The sequence below is a fragment of the Lygodium microphyllum genome, chromosome 6 (genome assembly GCF_053477565.2).
Source record: "Lygodium microphyllum isolate KBCC chromosome 6, Lygodium_microphyllum_v1.1.10, whole genome shotgun sequence".
NCBI lineage: Eukaryota > Viridiplantae > Streptophyta > Polypodiopsida > Schizaeales > Lygodiaceae > Lygodium > Lygodium microphyllum.
Window position 1 is genome coordinate 153,961,461 of NC_141140.1, and position 22,708 is coordinate 153,984,168.

The following is a 22,708-nucleotide window of genomic DNA, read 5'->3' on the forward strand; positions in this document are numbered from 1 at the left end:
TATGGATCGAATATTCATTAGACTGAGGAGATCTAAAAAGACTTCCTATGAGATAACTTGGGTGCTTTCTACCCTTGTAAAGTTTGAGGAATTCCTGATCCAAATTGATTTTGTTACCAAAAATACAAATTCTCGTTTTTATGGTGGCGTTTAGGCCACCCTATTGGAACAACGTTTTGACTTTGGGCCAAAGGACTTCAAGCTCATTGCATTGCTAGAAGAGGACTTGGTGATTATGTCTTAGTGGAAAGCGGCTTCCACAATATTTTCCAAATAGAATGTTCATGTGTGAGCTTGAACTTCCAACCCAAACTCTCCTTATTCTAAATCTTCATTTGAGGGCAGTAGGTGTAGGGACTCAAGTAAATATCTTACCTCTTTTTTTTCACAAGCTGTAAATATCTCTTTGCTCTTGCTCAAGAATAGAATCAATAGATTTACATATTAAAGGAAAAACATTATAGGCTTTCCTTAACGCTAAACATATGTATGTTTCTTAGCACACACACACACACACACACACACACACACACACACACACACACACACACACACACACACACACACACACACACACACACACACACACACACACACACACACACACACACACACACACACACACACACACACACACACACACACACACACACACACACACACACACACACACACACACACACACACACACACACACACACACACACACACACACACACACACACACACACACACACACACACACACACACACACACACACACACACACACACACACACACACACACACACACAGGTGGTTTTTAGATTTTGATTGATTTTTGGGTTTTCTCAAAAAGACTCGCTTACTTTATGGATTTCCTTGTTCGGTCTCACATTTGGCCCTATTGATGAAGGTGTAGATTGACTACATAATCCTCTTGTCTTTACTTCTCTTATCAATGTCAATTGTGCAAGCCTTCATCAACTACTTTACTACAAGAGAAGGTTCGGATTGAGATTTCAAATCAATCTAGTTGTTTGTGCCAAGATTGATTTAACGGAAATTTACAAGGAGAATAGTAGTATTGGATGATCTCGTCCAACCTAGATACGAAGTGTAGAAAATTGGATAGGTGGAGTTCTAGGAGCTAATCAATAGGAGCCAAGACCACTATCTTTGTCTTATTCATCACTTATTATTCTTTATTTTTCTTATTTGCTTCTAATATACCACTATTGGATTTCACCTTTTGGTGGATGTCCCTAGATAGTGCTCTCTCAATCTTCTCCCTATTCTAAATACTCTTCACAAGCTTTACCCCTTAGAGCCATACAATGCGTCTCATGTGTTTTCAGGCCTCCTATATGGAGTGCCAACATTTTCTATTCTTATCTTCCTCTTTCTTTAATATTGTGAGGGTTATGGTTCTCATGGCATTACAACCCTCTTTGACTTCTATCTCTTCTAGAATAAAGTTGGAGTACTCTATGAAGGTCACTTTTGTGAGCATTGATGGAAGCCTTGCCATTCTTCTTCTTTCTTGTCCCACTTAACAAATGATTTGGCAATTAATGCTTCCACTTTGTGCAGTGCTTGTGTATAGATATGATCTTCTCTTTGCTATTACATCTCTTAGAAGCACCTACAATCAAAGCAAGCATGTATAGTTGTTCTCTTTGCCTACACAACAAATTAATGACCCCTTCATGTGCTTGCTTTATCACTCAACAATGGAGATCCTGATCATGCCCCTTTGATACACCAAGTATTGTTGATCATATTAAACAAATATAACAAGGCCAAAAGCTGGCACTCATACTCTAGTGACCAAAGCTTCATTGTTATGTTTTACATAACTCTTACAACTCTTGTGTCCTTCAACTCTATTGTCCTTGTGTCTTTAGGATTGTAATCTATGATAGAGACTTTATACTTCTTTGATCTATCACCATATTCATAGCTACATCTTTCAACAACACAACCACATAAACATCTACATCAAAGCATATAGAAGGTTGTATTTCTTCATTTAATAATTATAAATTCAAAACCTAAGGTATATGGTACATGTTGAACTTGTCCTAAAGACTTAGTTTAAATCCAAAGAGTTTTTATATGATTTGTAAGCCACATGTATCCTCACTTGGAGAGGCTTCTTCAAAAACCCTACCAACCTAGTTTTTTCATGAAGCTCTTTAGTTTGATCACATCTCAAGCAGCATTAGAACAAAGGAACACAAGTCATTTGCAATATCAAATGTCAAAGAGCAACATAGATTTTAAAAAACCTTACAAAAAAAATATCACTTATAAATTGAAAATAATCACAAAGTACATTGCACTAAGGTGGTTTGCATTATAGCTCAATCATTGGCCCTAGAATTGTATCCAAAGGGGGGCTAAAGCTAAATACACACCCCAATGGTGGACCTTGAGCTCAACCAAGGCTATGCTCAAGAGTTCTAAAACCCTAGAAGGTAAAATTGATTAAAAATCCTCAATCTAATACAAGGGACCTATGTATACTCCTAGTCTAGCGTACTTGAAAACCCTAAAACTAACCCCTAATCTAGTGTATATCGTCCAAAGGAGGCTATGATGCCAAGCTAGTTCGTGGAATTCTTTATAACTTTACTTAGTCCCACTTATATGTAGAAATTGAAAATTTTTAAGATGGAGAGCACACATGGGTATGTAGAAATGGAGAGTTTTAAAGATGGAGAGCACATTTGGGTATGTAGATGTGGAAATTTTTCAAGCACATCACTAGAAAAACAGAGTATCACAAGGGTGTTCACATTTGACTATTGCTATAAAGTATGTGTACTGTGTCTACCAAAGCAATAGTTGTGCTTACAAACATTATTCAACAAAACCAAACTACAATGAACCTCAAATGAAATATCTACAAACCTACGTATTACCATTCTATTGTGGACATGTCAAAGTGAAAGTTGTATTCTTACTTGGTTTGAGCCCACCAATCCAACTTTGCTAACAGGATTCATAACATTGAATTCATGAAGGTGAATGTACATGTTGAAACCAACAATTAAATGACTAATTCCATGTACATGGCAAGAACATAAGAATGCAAGAAAGAAAGGATCACTCATTGCTTAACAAACGTAATGCACAAAAGAATTGAAACATGAAGAAAAGAATATCCAACATTCTCATCATACAAAAAAAGTGATGAAATGATGCTTAAAGATGCTCACATTAACTACATTGGGAGATAATGAAGCACATTGCAAACCATTAACCAAATGATTAACATTAGGATTGTTTTGGACTTAATCTTGCCAACCCTCGAAGAAATGCTATATCATTACTTCCTTGGAAAAATGTGGAGCATGTTGAGCCCTATCAATCCTCCTATCATGTTACATATAATAGAATAGCTCTCAAGGAATATGTTCTAAGTTTCTAGGTTTTGACAAATTTCTAATCAAATGTTCATGATCTTAGCATAAAAACTTACCATAATGGTACTTTTTGAGTCATTTTTTCTATATCTTTCACTCCTCACAACCAAACCTTATCATATTATGTATTAGTGAAAAGCTCTTTGATTGAAGATTTTGCTATTACCTCATTTCTCCAAAGAAAATGATGACTTGGCTTTTCTTAGAGAGCCCAAGTCTAAGTTCATCATTGCCTAATGTGAGGCTTAGTCACTACATTAGATTTAGAGTAAATATGAACTACTTTCCATATATTGACAACATAGAATACTACAAATGAGGACTCTAGTGAAGTGTATATCTATACTTTGTATTATATTCTCTCACTTTCCTTGAATTCATGGAAGAGAGAAGGGGCCTTAAGAAGTCCATTTAAATGTCAAATGCTATAATATCCTCATTAAAAAAAGCTTGGCATCATACCTATGTATATGAAGGAGTTCAATGGCCTATAGGTTTGTCCACACTAGGTGCCTTAAATGGCCAATCAAAGCTAAGATTTTCTCTTGAACTCAATAATATAATACTTGATCAATAGCATTAACTAGAAATGGTCTTGCTAAATTTAGTGTAAGCCTCAATATTTTAATACTTGATCAATAGCATTAACTAGCAATACGACATAGAATTGCATATTGACATCTTGCAAACCAAAGCATGAATGTTTCTTTAATGCACAGGTTTAGCTCTCACATAGCTCTCAGAATACCATAGCGAATACTTGGTGTTGTACAAGATTATTCTAGCATTAATTCATCATGAATCAAAGATGATGAGCCATACAACTAAGCTAAACTACTTTTAGTCATATCTCGATTCCCATTGAAAGAAAAATCAAGGCTAGAGGCACTATCCCTGAATACTTCCTAACAGCATGTGCATTCTCCTTTTGCTCTTGTTACAAAAGAGTCTCACAACTAATCTATACACTGGTTGAAGAAAAAGATCAACTCCATGTTTTCTGCAGTCACTGGTATATCTTCTATGCCCTAGCAAGTGCTTGATTCAAGAAAAATGTAAATAACTAGGAAAAGGATAGCTCTTCAAACCATATTGTTCCAATTTAGCTTCTTGAAGAGCAATGACACCATACTCGCATCCTCTTGATAAACTATAGCATAAAGTTTTCTTCCTCTCTAAACACAATCTACATATTTAGAGGAGTTATGGCCCACTTCCTTGATATGTGGCTCATTTTAGCGTGCATCAAGATGTGCATCACTATTGTCATCCAAAAGTGCAAGCATGCTCATCTCCAGCAAAGGCTTTCTTACAAGCTTCTTGAGTGCACTTTTTTCCTCATCAAATTGTTGCATTAGTTCTGTTTTATTTTTGTTAAATTTACTACCCCTTTTTGTTTTTTTTAAAATCCCTTTGTTGAAGACCCTACATACTAGATGCATTCATTCCTAACTGACTCCTATTATTTAAGTTCACTATGGGAGGGTTATTATTGCTCCATCAATTCTTAACTCCCTTAGTGTTAGTGACCAAATATTAGTTTTCTTTAGTAGGTTCTGCATGTGCCAAAAAGTTCTTTTGATTGTGCACTCACAAAACTTGACATGCACCTTGTGGCACAAACATAGACAGCTACTAGAAATCTTAGAGTTGGTCTTTGCAAATAAATCGAGGAGAAGACTAATAAGGCCTATTGGTGCTCAAGACAATGCCCCAATTATTCAAACTTTCTCTTGATCTGCTTGATCTTCTCCCTCTTTCTCTACTTAGGATTAGTTCTCAAGTCAAATAAAACGGGCTTGTTCGGTAATCTCCTGTGGGCAATTCCTTTGAGGCTTGCTTTAGGGCTTCTATTGCCTCCTAACCAATTAGAGAAGCATGGAAGGCTACCCAAATAAGGCATTCATCGTCCTCACCTGCAAAGTCAGTAGACTAGGGAAGGCTATATAGACCAAGTCACATTTGTAGTCAAGCAAGGCATGTTGCAGTAAATTTCAATGGGAGTAATGATAATGATTTAACTCATCTAATATTTGCTTGCAACACATTTTGCCTGCTCATGAGCGGGGGAGGGGGTTGGTGGTTGTAGTGATGGGGGAGTACACTTACACTTACAAAAAGGGTATTCTACTACACTTTGAGAAAAACATTGTAAGTTTTTAAAGCAAGAGAGGTCATTTTATTACCTCCTAAAGTGTAAGAGTAGAGGGGGTTTCTTATTATATAGCCTTTGAATGCACATGATATGCGTGTTGAGTCGTAATGCAACCCTTTTACATTACTCTCTCTCTCTCTCTCTTGCATGTGAAATTTTTTGTACCCTGAAAAAAGTGAAACCTTGGAGTTAGAACTCACATGCTTGCAATACTCAGTCCATACTTAAACCACCGGGCTACAACGTCCCTATGGGCCTTTGTGGAGTGGGTCTTTTAACCTTTAGACGTTACTTTATGCTAATTAGTGGCGCGAAATGCTACAAGTGCCTGTTCGCATCGTGTGTGGAAGGGGCTTACTATTTAATTAGATTGCGATTAAGGAAAGGATGGGAGGCAACGGTTGGCTGCGATCCGGTGGGTGGCGCATACACGAACGAGAGAGAGAGAGAGAGAGAGAGAGAGGGAAATATGGCTTCTTTGTGGGGTGGCAATAATGAAAACCACAGCAAGAAGGAAATGAAAATGGGGGACTCACTGTCGTCTCCACCTCCGGCATCTTCCTCGAACTTTAAGGTCGCCACCGAGAGTGGAGGCAAAGGTACACACACAGACAGAGAGAGGGGGGGGGGGGGGGGGGGGGGGGAGCTGTTAATGGATCGGAGGCATGTGTTTTAACGGACTCGACTCTCTTTTGATATGTGTGCGTGTGTGGGTGCGTGAGAGAAGGCGTGTCACTGAATGTCAATGCGCCTAAATCGGCGAACAAGCTCTCGAGCTTGTGCGAGAAGGAGGCGAGGATGGCGAAACGATCGTTGGTGGATTTGGGATCCCCGATGGTGAATCGTGTGGTGGATAACTTCCTTCTAGCTGCAGGGGTAAAATCCTACTTCTAAATGAAGAAACAAATACATACATACATACATATATGTATATATATATATATATACTAGTAGAATCCTACTTCTAAATAAAGAAACAAATACGTACATACATGGATCTACTATATATACATACATGGATACTAGTAGATGGGACGATTCTAGCATGTATCTAAGACTCGAAGGCATTAAGCTCCATGAGTAACCTTGGGATGATTGGTGCCACATGTAAGAGGTGGTTGCCCTCATTCCAAAGCCTTGAAAGGAATTTGCTGCCCCTTTACGTTAGGTAAAAGGGCCGAGAAAGGCACCACATGCAGCTTACTTTACTTGCTATGTACGTACCAAGTATTGTGCATGGCAGTGTGCTAAGAGATTGAACATCCCACCATGTTAATAACGAAGTAGTAGTGACTCTTTGGATGATGAGCAAGTGTGGACTCTAGTAATCCCCTCTAGTTTCCAAAGATTTTGCCTTAAAAGAAAGAGAGTTTCAGGAAAAAAGAAAAAAAAAACTGAACTTATTAAGCTTAACTAAAGTCACTTAAGCTAACTCGGCGAGAGAACCATCCTGTCACTCTACCATTCTAATAGCATAATGCTAACAAAGGGGGCTTTCTTACACAGAAATAGATTCTTCAGTGTGTGTTTTTTGGTTTGGATAAATTGCCCCTCTCTTTTGAGGGCATCATGACTCAGTTGCCTTCAACTTATTATGTTTTCCCAATTAAAAAGGTTGGAGCTTTACAATCAATGTCCCGAGATGCTGTACATGTCTCTCTTCAAGGTGAGGTTCTCTATTTCCAATTGTAGCTTATGCTACTAATGACAATGATCTTAATTTCCAGAATGATACCAATTGTATTCATCATTTCACCAATCATAGGAAAAATGGCAATCACACTATCAAACTAGTCAATATCAACTGATAGTGTCAACAGGTGTTCACTTCATGGTGTAAACTTCTGCCTTATTTAGGTATGCAATTGTCCAATGGAAATTCTCAAGCAATATCTGCTAGCCCTAAATCAAACTTCAATAAATTTCAAGGTAAGACTATCATTCAGGAATTCAGAAACGATACATCATTTAAGGATGTTTATGTGGTTTAAAATACACATTGTCTTTACTGTATGCTGCAGGAGAAACCAGCAAGCAATGCTTTGAAAAAATGGTGAGGCACTCCGGCTGTCTGAACGTACACACGTCTATGTTAGTATAAGATTTGTTAACCTCACGTCCCCTGGTAGCAACCTTCATCATGGGGCCCCTTCCCCTTTCTCCATAGCAAAGACAAGCATCAAGTATAATTGTTGAACAATGTAGTAATGTTACAGATTATCATCTTCTTATGACATTGCTGTAGGTGGAACATGCTACAACTGAATCTCTTCAATGGGGTAAAGTGGGCCTTTACTTCTTATTCATATGTGCATGATTGCTTATCCACAATAACACTCACATTTTCTGAATCGGCCATTCATTATGGATGGTAGATCACGTATGGAACTCTTACAACGGTGTTTCCTAAACTGTTAGAATGACATGTCACAGATTCTTCAAGAAAAGACTAAGGTAAGTATTTCAATGGTGGTATACAGGGTTGGCAGCAGGTATCTACTCAGGAGTGACTTTTGGCTTGGAAGAAGCAAGAGGGAAGCATGATTTGGTGGGTATATATCAAGTCCTATAGACAATCAGTCCAACAAGTTACTGGGTTATTTGATTGGACTGGTATCCCATAATAGTTTAACTTCCATCTCACACGTTCATCTACCCCAACCAAAATCAACATTGATCTTTTAATATGATGTGCTTAAAGGACTTCAAATTGTGCAGTGAATGTACAGATCTTTACATCATTATGTCACCTTCACACAAACATGTGTGCCTTTTTCCAGAGCCATTCTGCTATCGCGGGTGCTTTGGTGGGAGCTTCATTATCTGTCCTCTCTGAAAGGAAGCCATGCCTTCAGCATGCATTACAAAGTGCCATATCAGGGAGTGCCTTAGCAGTTGCTTCAACTCTTGTGCAGAAGTACACATAATCATCCTCCCAATTATGCGCTACCCCTGCCCCAAACAACCCGCGCAAAAAAGGAAGAGAATTGCACTTTGCACCATAACTCTACGCTCAGAGTTCTAAGAACAATGAATTTTCTTAATCTAAAAGTCCAGATATAAAGTTTCTTAATTCAGTCGCTTTATATTTGCACAGGGATTATTTGATTGGATAATGTATTATTTTCGCAATTTCCTTTTTCTTACCAATTGCAGAAGTTTGAATATTGGTTAGTTTCAGTCTGCTATCTGTTGCTCATCGTATATGGCAACTATGCAACTTTAACTTCAATCAGCCTTCATGATGAAGCGTCAGTCAGCGACTGGAAAACTTTATAAGAGTAGTTTCCGAGTTAAATGTGGACCACAGAACATCAGAAATCTTCAAGTTTAATGGTAGACCATAGAAAGTTTTAAGTATTCAAGTTTCACGCTTCTACTTGCATGATTTGCAAAAACCTGTAACAGAGCCAATAAGAGGCCTACAATTGTTAAGGTGGAAAGCGTTTTTAACTTTTCAGATTCATAGTGAACATTGGTTGCAGGGGAGGCACTTGGACACAAAGCTTATGTTTGCAATTCATCTCGATAGTGATTGATTAGAGGGTCGTCATGAGATTAGAGAGTCCATAGGAGGAACCAACATATGTCAAAATAATTTGTAATTATTTTCCTAAGAATCAACCCCAAGGAGAACCATGAATGTTCTTTTGCAGAGTTGAAAGCATGAATGGTTTGCATTGACATCGCTGTGTCTGTCGGTGGATAATCATCCTAGGACACAATAATGATCCAATCCTTGGATAGACACACATCATTGGAGGCTTTACTCGTGTGCATTTTCAGTTTGTGCACTCAAAGCTTGTTGCAAGCAACACACCACCAGATCCAAGTATTAAAGAGAGCAGCATACCTTACAAGAAATATTTTTGCAGCGGATACCAAAAGCTCTCACTTTACTTTCTTTCACTTAGTAAGTTAATAGTCTTGTGAATTTTCATTAACTTAGAGATGAGAATTAAAGTTGATGAATTAAGCCCAAGGTTGCCATTAAGTCTCCTGCCTGACATGGTTTGAATATCCTAGTGGTATCACAGTACTGGAGGCCTTGTGCGAGCAGATATGAATAGTGTTAAAGGTAAAGTCCAACTGCACCGCTACTTGTTTTCATTCAACTTTTATGATGATCGACTGCTCACCATAGTTTCTATGAGAACCAGAAGGATCCACAAATCCAGGATTTCTGTGGAATGTCCAGATGATTGCCAGCAAGGAGGCTTAAGTCAATTATACTCTGCAGTGATATATTTATTATTGCCCAATAGAACTGGAGTATGCAGCACCCTCAGACTCATGCTTCTATTTCATTCCAAATAAGGTTTGCGTTCAGTCATAGGCGAACTTAAGAAGCACCCATGGAAAATTTTATTGCAATAAAGTTGTAGGTGATTGCATGCAGACGAGTGCTCACATACATAACAGCTGTGGTCTACAAGCTTATCTTGTGTGTTTGTCGACTTCTAACATGAGATGGCAGCTTGTGATAGGGATATGAGCTCATGCTGGCCCTAACAAGCGGACAATTTGTTTACCTATGTTTTTGCCTTCTAACATCCCTACAAATGCAGCTGGTGCATTTTCTAACCCATCCACAATGTCCTCTATGTAGACAAGCTTGCCCTGCTTCAGATAACTGATCACTTTCTTTTCAAATTCAGACTGAAGGTGTAAATAATCTGTCATTAGGAAGCCTTGCATTTTGATTCGCTTAAAAATCAACTGCGAAAGATAGTGGATGCCCTCCCCTTCATCACCAAGTAGTGTAGAGATCATCCCACACACCGCAATCCGGGCATGGACCTTCATATTCTGCAGTACTGCCTCCAGCATCTTCCCACCCACGTTTTCAAAGTAGATGTCTATGCCTTCCGGAAAGTACCTGATACAGAAAAGCATGACAAGCTTACTTTATGTACCCAACTAATGTAGATATGGATTCAAAAAAAAATCAATATGGTGTTCATACTAGACTATGAAATGCAGAGTGGGGACTACAGAAAGGGGAAGAGTACAAAAACTGGAGGAAAAAGAAAGACAGTGTGGACTTTTTTTTCCTCCCCCTTCTTCCCTTTGCATAGCTCGGAAGGCAGTAACAAGGTTACTAAGCCGCAGATGAAGTTGCAGCCTTTCCTGTCCGTTTTGCATGTGCCAGAAAGGTAAAGTACGTACATGGGATATCAGATAACGATCATTAATCCTTAAACCCTACCCTACCTGGGAGGAGATTCAGTCACTTTGGTTCTTCAATGGCATAAAGGTCAGGCTGAATAATTATGTCAAATGACGTATCTGGTCTGGGCTTTATTTTCTCACTCTCTGCATAAGTTAACGAGAGCAGTCTCAAATGTCCGTAAGAGTCAGGCTGAATAATTGTGTCAAATGACATATATAATATGGGCTCTAAGGCTTTAATATACAGAAGATGGACAAAAATACCAGCGCAGGTGTGGCACTCTGGTACTACCAAGCCTAGACAAGTATGGTGGCATTTAGTGATATATATAAAAAAGTTTATGCTGGTAAGTTCCACAACAGAAGTATATTTGGCTGACTTGCATTGGAACTCTATTTGTCTATTCTACTCTGTAGCATCAACATAGCATGTTCGCAGTTCTTTAAATAACATACATGCCAAATTTGTGAAGAGGATGAAACCTAGGGCTAGATACACAGACTTCAGGGCTGTGACAAAAGTGCCCTTTGTAGGTATCTTTGGCTTTTTAGTTAGTAAACCCTGTATTTGAGTAGCTGCCTGTTTTAAAACTTCCACCCCACTTTGACACCAGAAGAATCATGAAAACCACCCAGATGCATAAAGGCAAGCAACTCCTTTCAGACAATAGCTTGTACTGACCTCTTCAATGTTAGATTAAAGTCTGGCTCTGTCTTGTAGTTAAATGCATCATCAAAACCGAGCTTCTCTTTTAGCAACTTCACCTAGAGAACAAAACAAAATGAAAAACAATGATTGTTTAGGGATTTCAGTCAATGGAGAAGGATGATCTATATATAGTTGCCATAGAACAAGAAACACTCTTGAAATATCAACCACAAGAAATGAAAATAATTATTAAATCACTCAAAAGGCGAGTGCAGATAAGTGTATGCCACATCACACAGGTAGGATGCACATGCTGTTTATAACAGTATGAGGAAGCCAGAGGGCTTTAGCAAACATCTAGAGCTGAAACCAAATTTCCTAACCAACACAACAAATAGTGAGAAGTTTATTAACTTAGCTTCTACAGTTCCCTGAATTTTGTAACTTCAGTGCAAGTTAGTCATAGTGATGTCCAAAGCTTCAAATGATACTGTGTGAATATGACTAACAAAGGAAAGAGAATTTTGGACATCTGTGAGGAAGCACCAGGGCTTGCAGAAAAAAACTGTGTGTGAACACTAATAACAAAGAGCTTATAGAAATAGAAAAGAAGAAAGAGCGAGTAAATCATAGAAATGAACTCAATAAACAAACCAAAGATGCTAGATGTGATAAGTGGATGCTCAACGAGTCAATGTCTTGTCCAACAATCATTCTCTCTCATGGGAATGATCTAAGGGAAGCTGTAGGAGAGTCTTCCTTGAAATGGATCCCAAACACATAGCCCAGTCAGACATCCATGAGTGGCCTCTAAAATCTGGAAGGATCGGCCTTTGATGAGTTGGATTGGGATCTAGGAGAGTGGCTTTGGCTGGCGTCAATAGTCACCCGAAAGCCATTAAGTTCCTTTGCTTACACAACCCAGATTGGCAAACACGTGTTGATGCAAGGTAATATGAACTGAGCACCTTGCGTAGCAAACATTGGGCAGGGCACAGCATCATGGATGCTTTGTGTCGAGCCTTTTGGACATGCCCATGGGATTGCTAGTGGCAGCATAGAAAATTTTACTTTGGTGGTTGGCCCAAACCCAATAGGATGGAGTCTACAAGCGCTGCCCATAGCAACACTTGGAGACCCAAAGCACTCGTGATGGCCATGCAAGGCTGGTGTAGAGAGGAGCTAGTCAACTACATCGAGTTGTGCATAGCTTGGGGCACATTTCATGGGGAGCCTTATGCTCACAATCAATTAGCCAAGGCTGCCACTAGCTATATCAGACAAAGATGCATGATATGATCTTCATCATTGAGACAAGCTCATTGTCCATGGTAGGCCTAGAGGCTTTGCCCAGCCACCAGATGCTAGAGCCTATGGCATCCCAATTAAAGGTTTAAGGGAGGGAGATCACTGGGAGCCTCACAAGATAGCACAGGAGAGAGACACACTACTGGATGATTCTTCGCAGCGAGAGATTTCGGCGTACACTACTTTGGTAGACCTTTGGTTCTCCATCATCCACTCACTACATGGCCATTGGAAGCCATGGCTTGTTTTTCATGTTACAAGTGGGCTGCCCTTGGTCACACTACTTTCCCCCTCCATGGCTTCTATCCCCCATCCCCCCTCCCCCCTTAAAAAAACTGCCTTGAGTGGGTTGTATATACTAGTGATTTTTTATTTTCAAACAGCTCCAACCAGACTATTGAGCACTTATACTTCTTTGTAAAGCTCTTTTGAGTCATTTAATTAATTGACACCCTTTTTTGCCAAGCCAAAAAAGGATTGCATTCATTAAGGTAGAGATGACCGATCTAATATTTTTTCTGGGCATGAAGGTTGTGCACCATACATATTAAGATATTTTTGTTTCCCAATAGAAATATGTCCTTCAGTTATTATTAGTGGACTAGTTTTTCCGCAATGCTGCTTGGTGAATGACTCATGCATATCTAACAAAATAAAGATGCGCTATGGTTTAGAGAGAAAAGACACACAATGTGCAAGCATGACTAAAACACAACAAGTTCATACAAGAATCCAAAAGAAAAGAAGAAAAGAAGAATGAATAAATGAACATAATATGATTCCAATCCCACTATTAGCAACTGCTTTTACTCATCATCACCAATCTTTGGTGTATCTTTAGCCTACGGTGGATGTCCTTTGGGAGGTTCAAAAATCCCTCAAACTGTGGATCTTTGGCCAATGAGCAAAGATACCAACTGTTTCCTTCAAACAAACCTTAAACTAGTCATCATATTCTTCACCTCCTTGTTAGTCATCCACATCATCATATGGCCTAGAAGAACCCACTTCTTGGTCAATAGCCACATTTTCTTTTTACCATCCATGCTATAAGCCTCTTCCAAGATTAGGCATTGCATTTTTCCCTTCCTTATGTGCATTTTCCAAATGAGATGCATCATCACTAGTTGATCCCATCTCATTGTTAAAAGACATTCTTGATGTAATGCTTAGTTGAACACAATTTCAGCACTAGAGAAAAGCTTTTGACCTTCAATCGAGTGCCTCGAACCCACCAAGTCAAAGGAGTTGATGATATCCCAACAACGGAACCATGAAACAAACCTTCTTTCTTAGAGAGAGTGGTAACAACCCGATTAATCAATAATTATAGCAAGCAATTAAAACATATAAACTAGAATGTACAATTTATCACTTAAGCTTGAATACTGGACAGCTTGTTGGCCCCAAAATTGGCACCCCTTGTAGTATTTCTTTATCTTGTATTGTAATTTGGATGGAATACATTGAGATTCACCAAATCTCTTTCACTCTCCAATTGCCACTTCCTGTCACAAATGACTAGCAAGCCCTCAAACCAATTTGCGCCTTGGTTTGCTTAGGGAATTGGCCCTCATTGTGCTCCTTCGGTGACAAATTCAACCCCAAATCACTAATGGTTGAATAGCCTCTTGAATCTCTTAAAATCTCCCAATTTCAGTAATTGAAATTCAAGTATATAAGCCTTCAAATCTAAGCACACTTCTTGAGGCAGTTGTCAAACCCTAATCTTTGTTGTAAATTAGGTTATCAAAATCTCCACCTCAAAAGGCTAAATCAGCTGGAATTGGCTGAGGAAATCGGAGATTGTGTTGAGGGATGAGAGGAAACGCTGAGGAGAGAGAATTTTGAGTTTTATCAAGAGAACTGGACAAAAATCACTTGCTGCCCTGCTGTACCAGCCCAAACAACAGTTGCCTATTGCTAAAGACCCTCCAGATACTATCAACTGCTGTTCTACTGCTATCACCTGGCTGTTGGAGCCCTTCGGCTGGCCGCTGGATAATGGCTAAAGGTTTCTCCCAGAAAGAAGGTTTTGATAATGATGAGTCTATTACAAACATATTTTGGTCATATTTGTGGATGATCTAATCCTTACAGGTTTAAGCACTAGGCTCTTTGCAATTTGCTACTGTGAAACATATACTGGAAGGATCAAATTCATTGATAAAGAGGAGAGGAGCAAACTCCTCCAAACACTTCAGCCCTTTTCAATGATATAAAAAAGTGAGTTTTTTCAACTGGACTGAGAGCTTGGATAAGTAGTCATTCCCCATACCAACTAAAAATCTTGAGTGCCCCATTACATAAGAACAACACTTCTAAAATAGAAACTCACCTTCTGATCACTGCCTGCACTTCCAACCACACGGCAGCCAGAGAGTTTTGCAAATTGACCAACTAACTGACCAACTGCTCCAGCTGCAGCTGAAACAAATACTTGTTCACCTGCTTTGGGTGTGCATACTTCAAAAAACCCAGCATAAGCAGTTAAACCTGGCAGACCTGCACACTCCAGGGAGAAAAATAATAAAAGTCATCCATCAACCACAAATGCACAAAGGATTAAAGTTATCCACATTAGGATCGATCACAAAAAATACAGATTTAGAACTGTGACAAAGGAATTGACAGATTAATGAGGTAGCCTGTATAGTATCCACACAATATGTAGCAGATATCTCAATCACAAATAGAGCACACAAGAATGAGAAAACCCTAGAAAACCTCACAGGTTACAGGTTATAAAGAGATGAAGTTGCAGAGAATGAAAGATTCCCACCTAGAATGCCAACATGATATGAAAGAGGTATCTCGAAATTAGTTATTTTCCTCAAACTTGGACCACCTTTTATGACGCTATATTCCTCCCACGGGATCACTGGCCCAGTAACAACATCACCCTCTTTGAAATCTGGATGGCTAGACCGGAGAACTTTGGAGACACCAAAGCCAATAATAGCCTGATAAATCATTGAAAGCAAGTAAATGTTACTAGCACAATAAAACTTTGGGCAGTTTTGAATGTCAAATTCAGATTTTCACCTTTCCAGGAGTGAAGGGCTCAATGTATGAACCTCTAAAATCTCGCATTCGGCCCCGCATATATGGATCACAAGATAGATAGAGATTTTTCACGAGCAAATCTTCTGATCCTTCATCCAAACGCAACATGGTTTCATGAGTCTGTATTTCCATGTCATTCTCCTTTGGTCGCTCAGTTACGTAATTCTTCAAAACTACATAAACATTCTTGACCTTTGATCCGTCCATTACTGCTGCTTAAAAGTGCAGATAATAGTGTAACAGGCCCTAAATCACTGCCTGGAAGCCATCAATGAAAGTAATCACTGCTTGTGCAGTCCTAAATTAGGACAAAAGAAAGACTAAATTTGAGTCCACTGTGCAGCCAGGTTTCAATTCAGCAGTAGTGGAATGAGCACCACCTCCTTAGGGAATCGAAGAAATGTAAAACGGTTTAAGCCAATGCATGCAGGGATATGCACAAAATGGTGCTCATAGTATTGGAAGTCTATCATGTGATTGGGATCCAGTGATGTGCCCAGTGTCATGTAAACAAGCTCTGACTAAGATGTGAAAGAAATGTATCAACCAGCAATCCAGCTGATTTGTGAAGAAATCAACGAAGTTCCAGCAGGGAGCCTCATGCCTACAACAGGAAATTTACTTATACACTTACGATACTCGACAGTTTCGTAGGGCTAACTCAAGATCTTTTAAGATTATTTCAAATCAATGTCCAATCATACTATGCAGCACCATAAAATGGTTCCGCCATAGATGGCGAACAACAACACATGAGATGCCCATGAATGTTTGTAAATTCTAATGACCGTCGTCCTATTGTTTTCCTTTCCTGCGACACATCTATAGACCTGTCTTGCTCTTAAGTCCACCTAAAAACAATTGAATTGTGAACAATGCTCTGTATAAAATCCAGATGATTAGCAAAGTGATGCTAAATAATAGCAACAGACCCAAACAAGTGGTAAGCACATTTTTTGTCTAACACAATCAGGGCCCTTAATTATGTTCTTAACCTTCAGGAAGCTACACTTGGTTAGCTTATTCTGTTGCTGTGAGTGTGCCGCTTAGCTTAGCATCTGCTGGATAGCAAAGGGCGATAAGGGAACAGTCACTACCTCCTGCTTCTGCAAAAGCAACCCTCTCCTCCTCCTCCTCCTCTTCTTCTTCTTCTTCTGTCTCCCCCAGTCGTGCAAACGGATGTGCAACTCCCAACTGTGGAAGAGGCACAGAAAGCACGTGACCACATACAGCGTGAAACAAGAACCGTAGTTAAGACTGTGTAAACCAAAACGTATGGTTCGCTAGAAAGTATTTTTATCCCCGGATAAAGATCACACTAGGACCCGGAGGACCAATCAAGTAATTATTGATTACCTAAGAGCCTTGACTTAGAGAGCGTACAGTAGAAACATAAATGTTCGACCAAGTGATGTACCTAACAAGGCTAACACCTTTCATAGTAAGTACTAGGTGCTATGAGTCTAGGCCACACTTCTTCAAGTACATTTTGCACCCTAAAAGATTGTTTTTAATAGCCTATGGCCCCAACTTAGCTCCATGTATGGCCTTCCACATCATGAGCATCCTCCACATCATGAATGCCCCAATGACCCAAGGCACGGTGATGTTGATCACACTAATGGGCATGGATCAAGCCTCTAAGATGGTCTCTAGCACTTGTGTGAGCACATGGAGCTTGGTGAGACCTTGGTGTACCACAAAGAATTGGTAGATTTACATTCTTTGTAGATTTACTTGGTCATTGAGTTGAGAGAGAGCTTTTGGTTTAGGGAACATCTAGCTAACTCAACATTGAGGAGTAAATTAAGGAACTCCAAGAACCATCAAGTGTGCTAGTCAACAAAGCTTCAATTTGCAATCCATTGTACTTTGGGTAGAGAATCACTAGCAATAATTGTAGATTTTGCAGTGAACAAAGGGGCTTTGAGATAATTAGTATCGCATTAGAAAATTAAGGATCAATATGATAAATGGTGGAGTCTTTCAATGGAAGCACATATGTTTTAGAACCTATTTAACTTGATCCTACAGGACATTGGTGATCGAACCAATCAACTAACAAACATTTAGAACTAACAATAAAACTTATCAAATGATTACAGGCATCTGAACTTACACATTCATGCCACTCAAAGCACCCTATTGGCAACAATAAATTATGCAGTGAAGGTATGTATATAGGAGTATATATTATATAATATAAGAGGTGCACATATATATCAAATGCCATATGAGTTGCGACTAGATAGATGCTCACGATTGTGGTACAGACAAAGAGATGCATGCATGCCTCTAATGCCAATGCAAATAGACAACAATGATAATGCAACATGAGAGCAACATGGTACACATAAGGCAGGGCACCGTGGTACACATAAGGCCTATAGGTGACCAATACGATACACATGAGAAACAATGCAAATAGGCAACAATGCTAATGCAACAAGGGGGCAACATGGTACATGTAAGGCCTATAAGCATCCAATAAAGTACACATGAGAAACAATACTTCACGGAAAATTTTGTGCCAAAAGGGTTGGCCAAGCTCAGTGTGCATAATCAGGTTGATGGGCACTTTGCTGGTCCAAGCCTTAAGTTGGAGGGATAGAGCCCATGGCAAGGTGTCAAAACACAACTGGCAAGGAAAATGTTGGAGATAGATGAGGTTTACATCGAAAGAGTGAGTAGAGCTTGGGGAATGGAGATGCAACAAGATAGGCAAGAATCCATCCGTAAGAATTTGTGGGCACAAAAATGGAATTTTTGCATGGCATGTAATCATGGGTGCCACCTCTCTTTCTTTTCTTATAGTATTAGTTCTTAGGGACCAAGGAAATGAGTTTTGGTGCTATTGTCACTGAGGTTGGAGTTATTTGTTTTATGTCGTATAGTTCTTAGGGACCAAGGGAATGAGGTTGGTGCTATTGTCACTGAGGTTGGAGTTATTTGTTTTATCTCGTCAAGCCAAGAAGGCTGTTTGGTTTCCCCTCGAGTCCAAGTGCTTCAAATTGCATTCAAGGAGTTTTAGGAAGCTACTACACCAACCTTCCTTATATTATGTGTCTCTATCACCTTGTCTCAAGATACTTGTTACATTTGTTGACATGAGGGATAGGGACTATATGCATTTAGTCATGAATTTGATGCCAAGCCTTGGAGTTGGGTTTGGGAATTCTTCTCAAGAGGGATGCACTTTAACTTTCCCTCTCTCAATGGTGTTTTTGAGTCAAAGAGAGTGTTATTTTAAGCTAGATTTGAGCCACTAGTTGGATTTCTTATCATCAAAAAGTCCCTTAGTATAGTCAGGAGAAGAGTTTCGAGAGTAAAAGTCTATGGGAAAAGTGAAGTAAATATTTCATCTGTTGAAAAAAAAAGGGCAAACAAATTTAAAGCTAGAAGATATGCACTACCTCACAAGGTCTTGGTAGATTATTGGATTCTAGATAGGCTTTGGACAAATAACCTACCCTCCTTAGGATGAAATCCAATTGCAAGGTCAAAAACTAAAGTAAAAGAAAAATCCATATGTCGCCTTGCGAGATCCTAGTAAGTTCATGGGTGTTGTTAGGCTTGAGGAGGATATCTTGGTCTCTTGGAGCAAACTAAAAATAAAATGTTGTTGTGATGTTGTGTGTCTACTTGCGAAAACCTTGGGAAGATTACCTTACATAGGATTTTAGTGTTCTTATTCAATGTCATGTTAATCTTTTGTTTTGTCATGCTTCCATTCCCCTAAGTGCTTGTCTCTAATACATGATGCCAAAAGACTCAATATATGTGACTATAACTCAAGATGGTATAAGTGGTAGCATCCAAAACTATCCAATAGGGTCAAGAGTAGAAGAACATATTTGGGGACAAGTTACAGTGTGAAAGGGGATAAGTTTGTGGGGTGCCCATGATCATGCAAATGAGGAGTTCAAAAATAGGGACTAAGGCTAAGAGTAAGTGGGGGAAAAGGGAGACCTTTGTGGAAAAACAAACATAGAGAAGCAAAGGAAAGAAATTTGGCACCATATTTTTAGCATGGACATGCCTAGTCATTGCATAGAATAAGGCAACATGATTGTTGCTAGAGAGAAGAGCTTGCAATCATTAAAACTCGAGGAGGGAGGGGTGAATACTCTTGATATTGAGGCAAGGGATTTGGGTCATCAAAAGATGTTTTTGTAGCTTCTTTAGGCTGAAATACACATGATTTTGATAGGGTATACAACATGATATTGTTATACATAGAGGTTTTTGAAGCATGTTTCATTAGTTCTAGGGTCTTGGTTTGATGCATCTATTGCTTTGTAATAGATAGAGGCTTTGGGCTATTTAAGAGGACATTTTTAATGGGATTTAGAGCTCATTTAATGGATTCTTTTGTTGCTATTCATAACAGTAAATAATAGGGCTAAAGTAAAGAACAAAGGCCCATACATGATTTTCATTAGAATATGTGCATATTGATTCTTGGTCTTATGGTTGGATGTCGGTAGCCTCTTGAATTGTCATGTTTTCTTGGATTGGACATGCATTTTGAGGTGCTTAGAATTGGACATGATTTATGTACAACAAAGTCTTAACTTGTATCAAGGAATTTATTAAGCTATAGTCTTAGAGTGCTTTGGGCAATCATCCCAAGTTAGTATTCATGCTTATGTATTGGTCAAAAGTATTGGATGTAACAAAGTTGCTGTACTGAGCTATACATGAATCAAAACATCTTGAATGCACCTCTAATTGTGTCTCTTGAATCTATAGCTCTTTGCAACCTTCTTACTTAAACCCCTGTAGTTAAGGCCTTCTTCCTTATACGGGTCGTTTAGTGAACCCAACATGAAGGTCATTTGAAGATTTGCAAGTATGGGTGATGCAATGGGTTCTCATTAGGGGGAATATGGACTTAAAAAGGGCCCTTTAGCTTAAGAGTTAATCACTCTCCTAATGACAAGAGATTTGAGGTGAACCAATGGGAGAGGGGGTGGTGTGCACATTTTATCCACTCCCCTTTCCACCTTATTTCTACTACTTATAGACTTGTCCCCCTATGCCCCATTTTACTCCCCCCCCCCCCCCCCTCACTTTTACCACCCCATGTCAGTGTGGGTCCCATTGGGTGTCCAAAGAGGTGACCCAAAATTTGAAAAATTTTCCCTCTAAAAATCACTTTTTTCTTGCCAAAACCTCTTCTTATGATATGTATAGTAAAAAAATGCATTTTTTTGTGTCTTTTTACGAGACATACTTCCAGTTTGGTCATTCTCTAGCCACACAACACCCAGCTTCTCTCTTTCTTTCATGGCTGTTCTCTTACCTCCATTCTACAAATCTTCTTATTTTTCTATCCTCACATAGCCATAGCCACACAATCCCAATTTCTCCTAGCCATAGCCACATAGCACCCATCCTCTCTCTTTGCTCTAAGCATAGCTATAGCCACACAACCCCCATATTCTCCTAGCCATAGCCACCCAGCACCCAACTTTTCTCTTTCTTCCATTCCACAAAATTTCACATTTTTTTGTGCCCACATAGCCATAGCCACATAGCCCTCCTTAATTTTATTACCATTCGAATGGCATCTACATGTCAGCAGAGGTTGACCCTGTGATTCCATATCTATTGTCTATGTCGCAATACAAAGGATGAACATGGCAAAGGGAAGGAGCATTGTTCAAGAAGGATTTATGGATCTACATGCACCCTTCGACAATAGGGCCTCATTGAGTTCGTCATCATGGTTTACTATAAAATCATTGGAAGGGCAGAGTGCTTGGGTTTTGGGAGGCTCGAGATAGTGGTCTTGTTGCATCAGTTCAATATGTATATGGTGTGAAGGACTTGAAGCTACCTCCTGGGACTACTCGACAATTTTTCCCCTCGAATTGTAAGTCACTACTTTTATGTTCTTAACTTCTCATATGTTTTTGAGGTCTTTACTTCTTCTCGCTTTTCAGACATGTTCCCTTTGAATCTTGTTGAGGATCGACCTTTGGGAAGCTTGTTTGGGACATATAAAGTCATGCACGTGAATGGGGTTGAGAGTGTTGATTGGAAAGTGACTGCAATATCTTTTACATTTCAAGATTTCTTCTATAAGTTCATGTATATAATGCCTATATTAGTTGATTCATATGGTTCTCTTGAATTACTTCCTTGTCTACATCTCAATTCTTTGAAATGGCCCATTTTAGATGAGTGGATGCTTCAGACGTTAAAAATGAAGATCATAGATGATATTCATAGCTAGTTGAGATTCGAGAGAGCTTCAAGATCAATAGGTCTTTCATGGTTTATACCAACTCATGTTTTTGTATATATATTCAAAAACACTAATGTGCATCAATTTCTTTCCATGTTCATTTGTAAGGACATAACTGAGGACATTCTTAATTCCAATTGTGAAGAAGGATGCAATGAGGTGGATGGGCTACACAAAGGTGACATCTAGTGGTAGTCTCTAGTGTTAGCTATCTTATCTTGATGGAAAGTATTTGTAGAGAGAGCTTCAACTTGTGTATTGGTGGCAGAAAGATGAGCTTGTTTAATATTGGATTTTTTTTGTTTTGGTTAGGACATAGTATTTCGAATCTTATTTGGGTTTTTCTTTTAAATGTGCAAAAGAATGAAGAAGAATGATATATTGTTGAGTGCTTTGCAACAAGCCCGCAACAAGTCAAAATTTGTGTGTAAAATAATGTATCGAAAATTAATTATGAATAGATAAATGAATTTTATTTTTTATTTTTTATACATATTTTAAATTCTCTAATATTCTATATTTTATTTTTTTGGTGATCTTATTTTTTATTTTGCAAAAACCTATTAAAAACTTAATGGATTTTTTAAAACTAAAACTTTAAGTCCATGGCCTATAAAAACCATTCACTTGGCCTCATTTTCATTTTCCAACTCTCCAACCATTTCTCCTCTCCCAAGCACCCTTGGATTTGCCTC

The 22,708-nt window shown here is 38.9% G+C and overlaps 2 protein-coding genes across 8 annotated transcripts; one reads left to right on the forward strand and one right to left on the reverse strand.

The window, feature by feature from the left end:
* The first annotated feature begins 5,982 nt into the window (after positions 1 to 5,982).
* On the forward strand, positions 5,983 to 8,673 carry LOC148035307 (outer envelope pore protein 16-2, chloroplastic-like). 2 transcript variants are annotated; one of them, XM_087680644.1, is made up of 8 exons: positions 5,983 to 6,164; positions 6,293 to 6,441; positions 7,180 to 7,231; positions 7,423 to 7,494; positions 7,587 to 7,618; positions 7,811 to 7,844; positions 8,046 to 8,113; positions 8,346 to 8,673. In XM_087680644.1, the coding sequence occupies exons 1-8, from the start codon at positions 6,035 to 6,037 to the stop codon at positions 8,490 to 8,492; spliced, it is 684 nt and encodes a 227-aa protein (XP_087536770.1). In that variant the 5' UTR covers positions 5,983 to 6,034; the 3' UTR covers positions 8,493 to 8,673. The 2 variants fall into 2 exon arrangements, with proteins under 2 accessions (XP_087536770.1, XP_087536771.1); XM_087680645.1 differs by lacking the exon at positions 7,423 to 7,494.
* Positions 8,674 to 9,567: 894 nt separating this feature from the next.
* Positions 9,568 to 17,029, reverse strand: LOC148035308 (2-alkenal reductase (NADP(+)-dependent)-like). 6 transcript variants are annotated; one of them, XM_087680312.1, is made up of 7 exons: positions 16,858 to 17,029; positions 15,953 to 16,014; positions 15,740 to 15,843; positions 15,477 to 15,657; positions 15,033 to 15,199; positions 11,420 to 11,502; positions 9,568 to 10,444 (listed from the first exon to the last, which is right to left on the reverse strand). In XM_087680312.1, the coding sequence occupies exons 1-7, from the start codon at positions 16,986 to 16,988 to the stop codon at positions 10,063 to 10,065; spliced, it is 1,110 nt and encodes a 369-aa protein (XP_087536438.1). In that variant the 5' UTR covers positions 16,989 to 17,029; the 3' UTR covers positions 9,568 to 10,062. The 6 variants fall into 6 exon arrangements, with proteins under 6 accessions (XP_087536438.1, XP_087536437.1, XP_087536441.1 ...); XM_087680311.1 differs by having other exon boundaries at positions 9,573 to 10,444; positions 15,740 to 15,855; XM_087680315.1 differs by lacking the exon at positions 16,858 to 17,029 and adding an exon at positions 16,756 to 16,811 and having other exon boundaries at positions 9,706 to 10,444; positions 15,740 to 16,014.
* Between the last annotated feature and the right edge of the window lie 5,679 nt (positions 17,030 to 22,708).

What these genes read in the sequence shown, in the direction of transcription:
- LOC148035307 (XM_087680644.1), top strand. Translation starts at nt 6,035, where the DNA reads ATGGCTTCTTTGTGGGGTGGCAATAATGAAAACCACAGCAAGAAGGAA. An exon ending in CACCGAGAGTGGAGGCAAAG is followed by an intron (nt 6,165 to 6,292) that starts GTACACACACAG and finishes GCGTGAGAGAAG; the next exon opens with GCGTGTCACTGAATGTCAAT. An exon ending in AGCAATGCTTTGAAAAAATG is followed by an intron (nt 7,619 to 7,810) that starts GTGAGGCACTCC and finishes ACATTGCTGTAG; the next exon opens with GTGGAACATGCTACAACTGA.
- LOC148035308 (XM_087680311.1), bottom strand. Translation starts at nt 16,988, where the DNA reads ATGTGGTCACGTGCTTTCTGTGCCTCTTCCACAGTTGGGAGTTGCACA. An exon ending in TGCTTTTGCAGAAGCAGGAG is followed by an intron (nt 16,015 to 16,857) that starts GTAGTGACTGTT and finishes GCTTCCAGGCAG; the next exon opens with TGATTTAGGGCCTGTTACAC. An exon ending in TTTAATCTAACATTGAAGAG is followed by an intron (nt 10,445 to 11,419) that starts GTCAGTACAAGC and finishes TTTCTGTATCAG; the next exon opens with GTACTTTCCGGAAGGCATAG.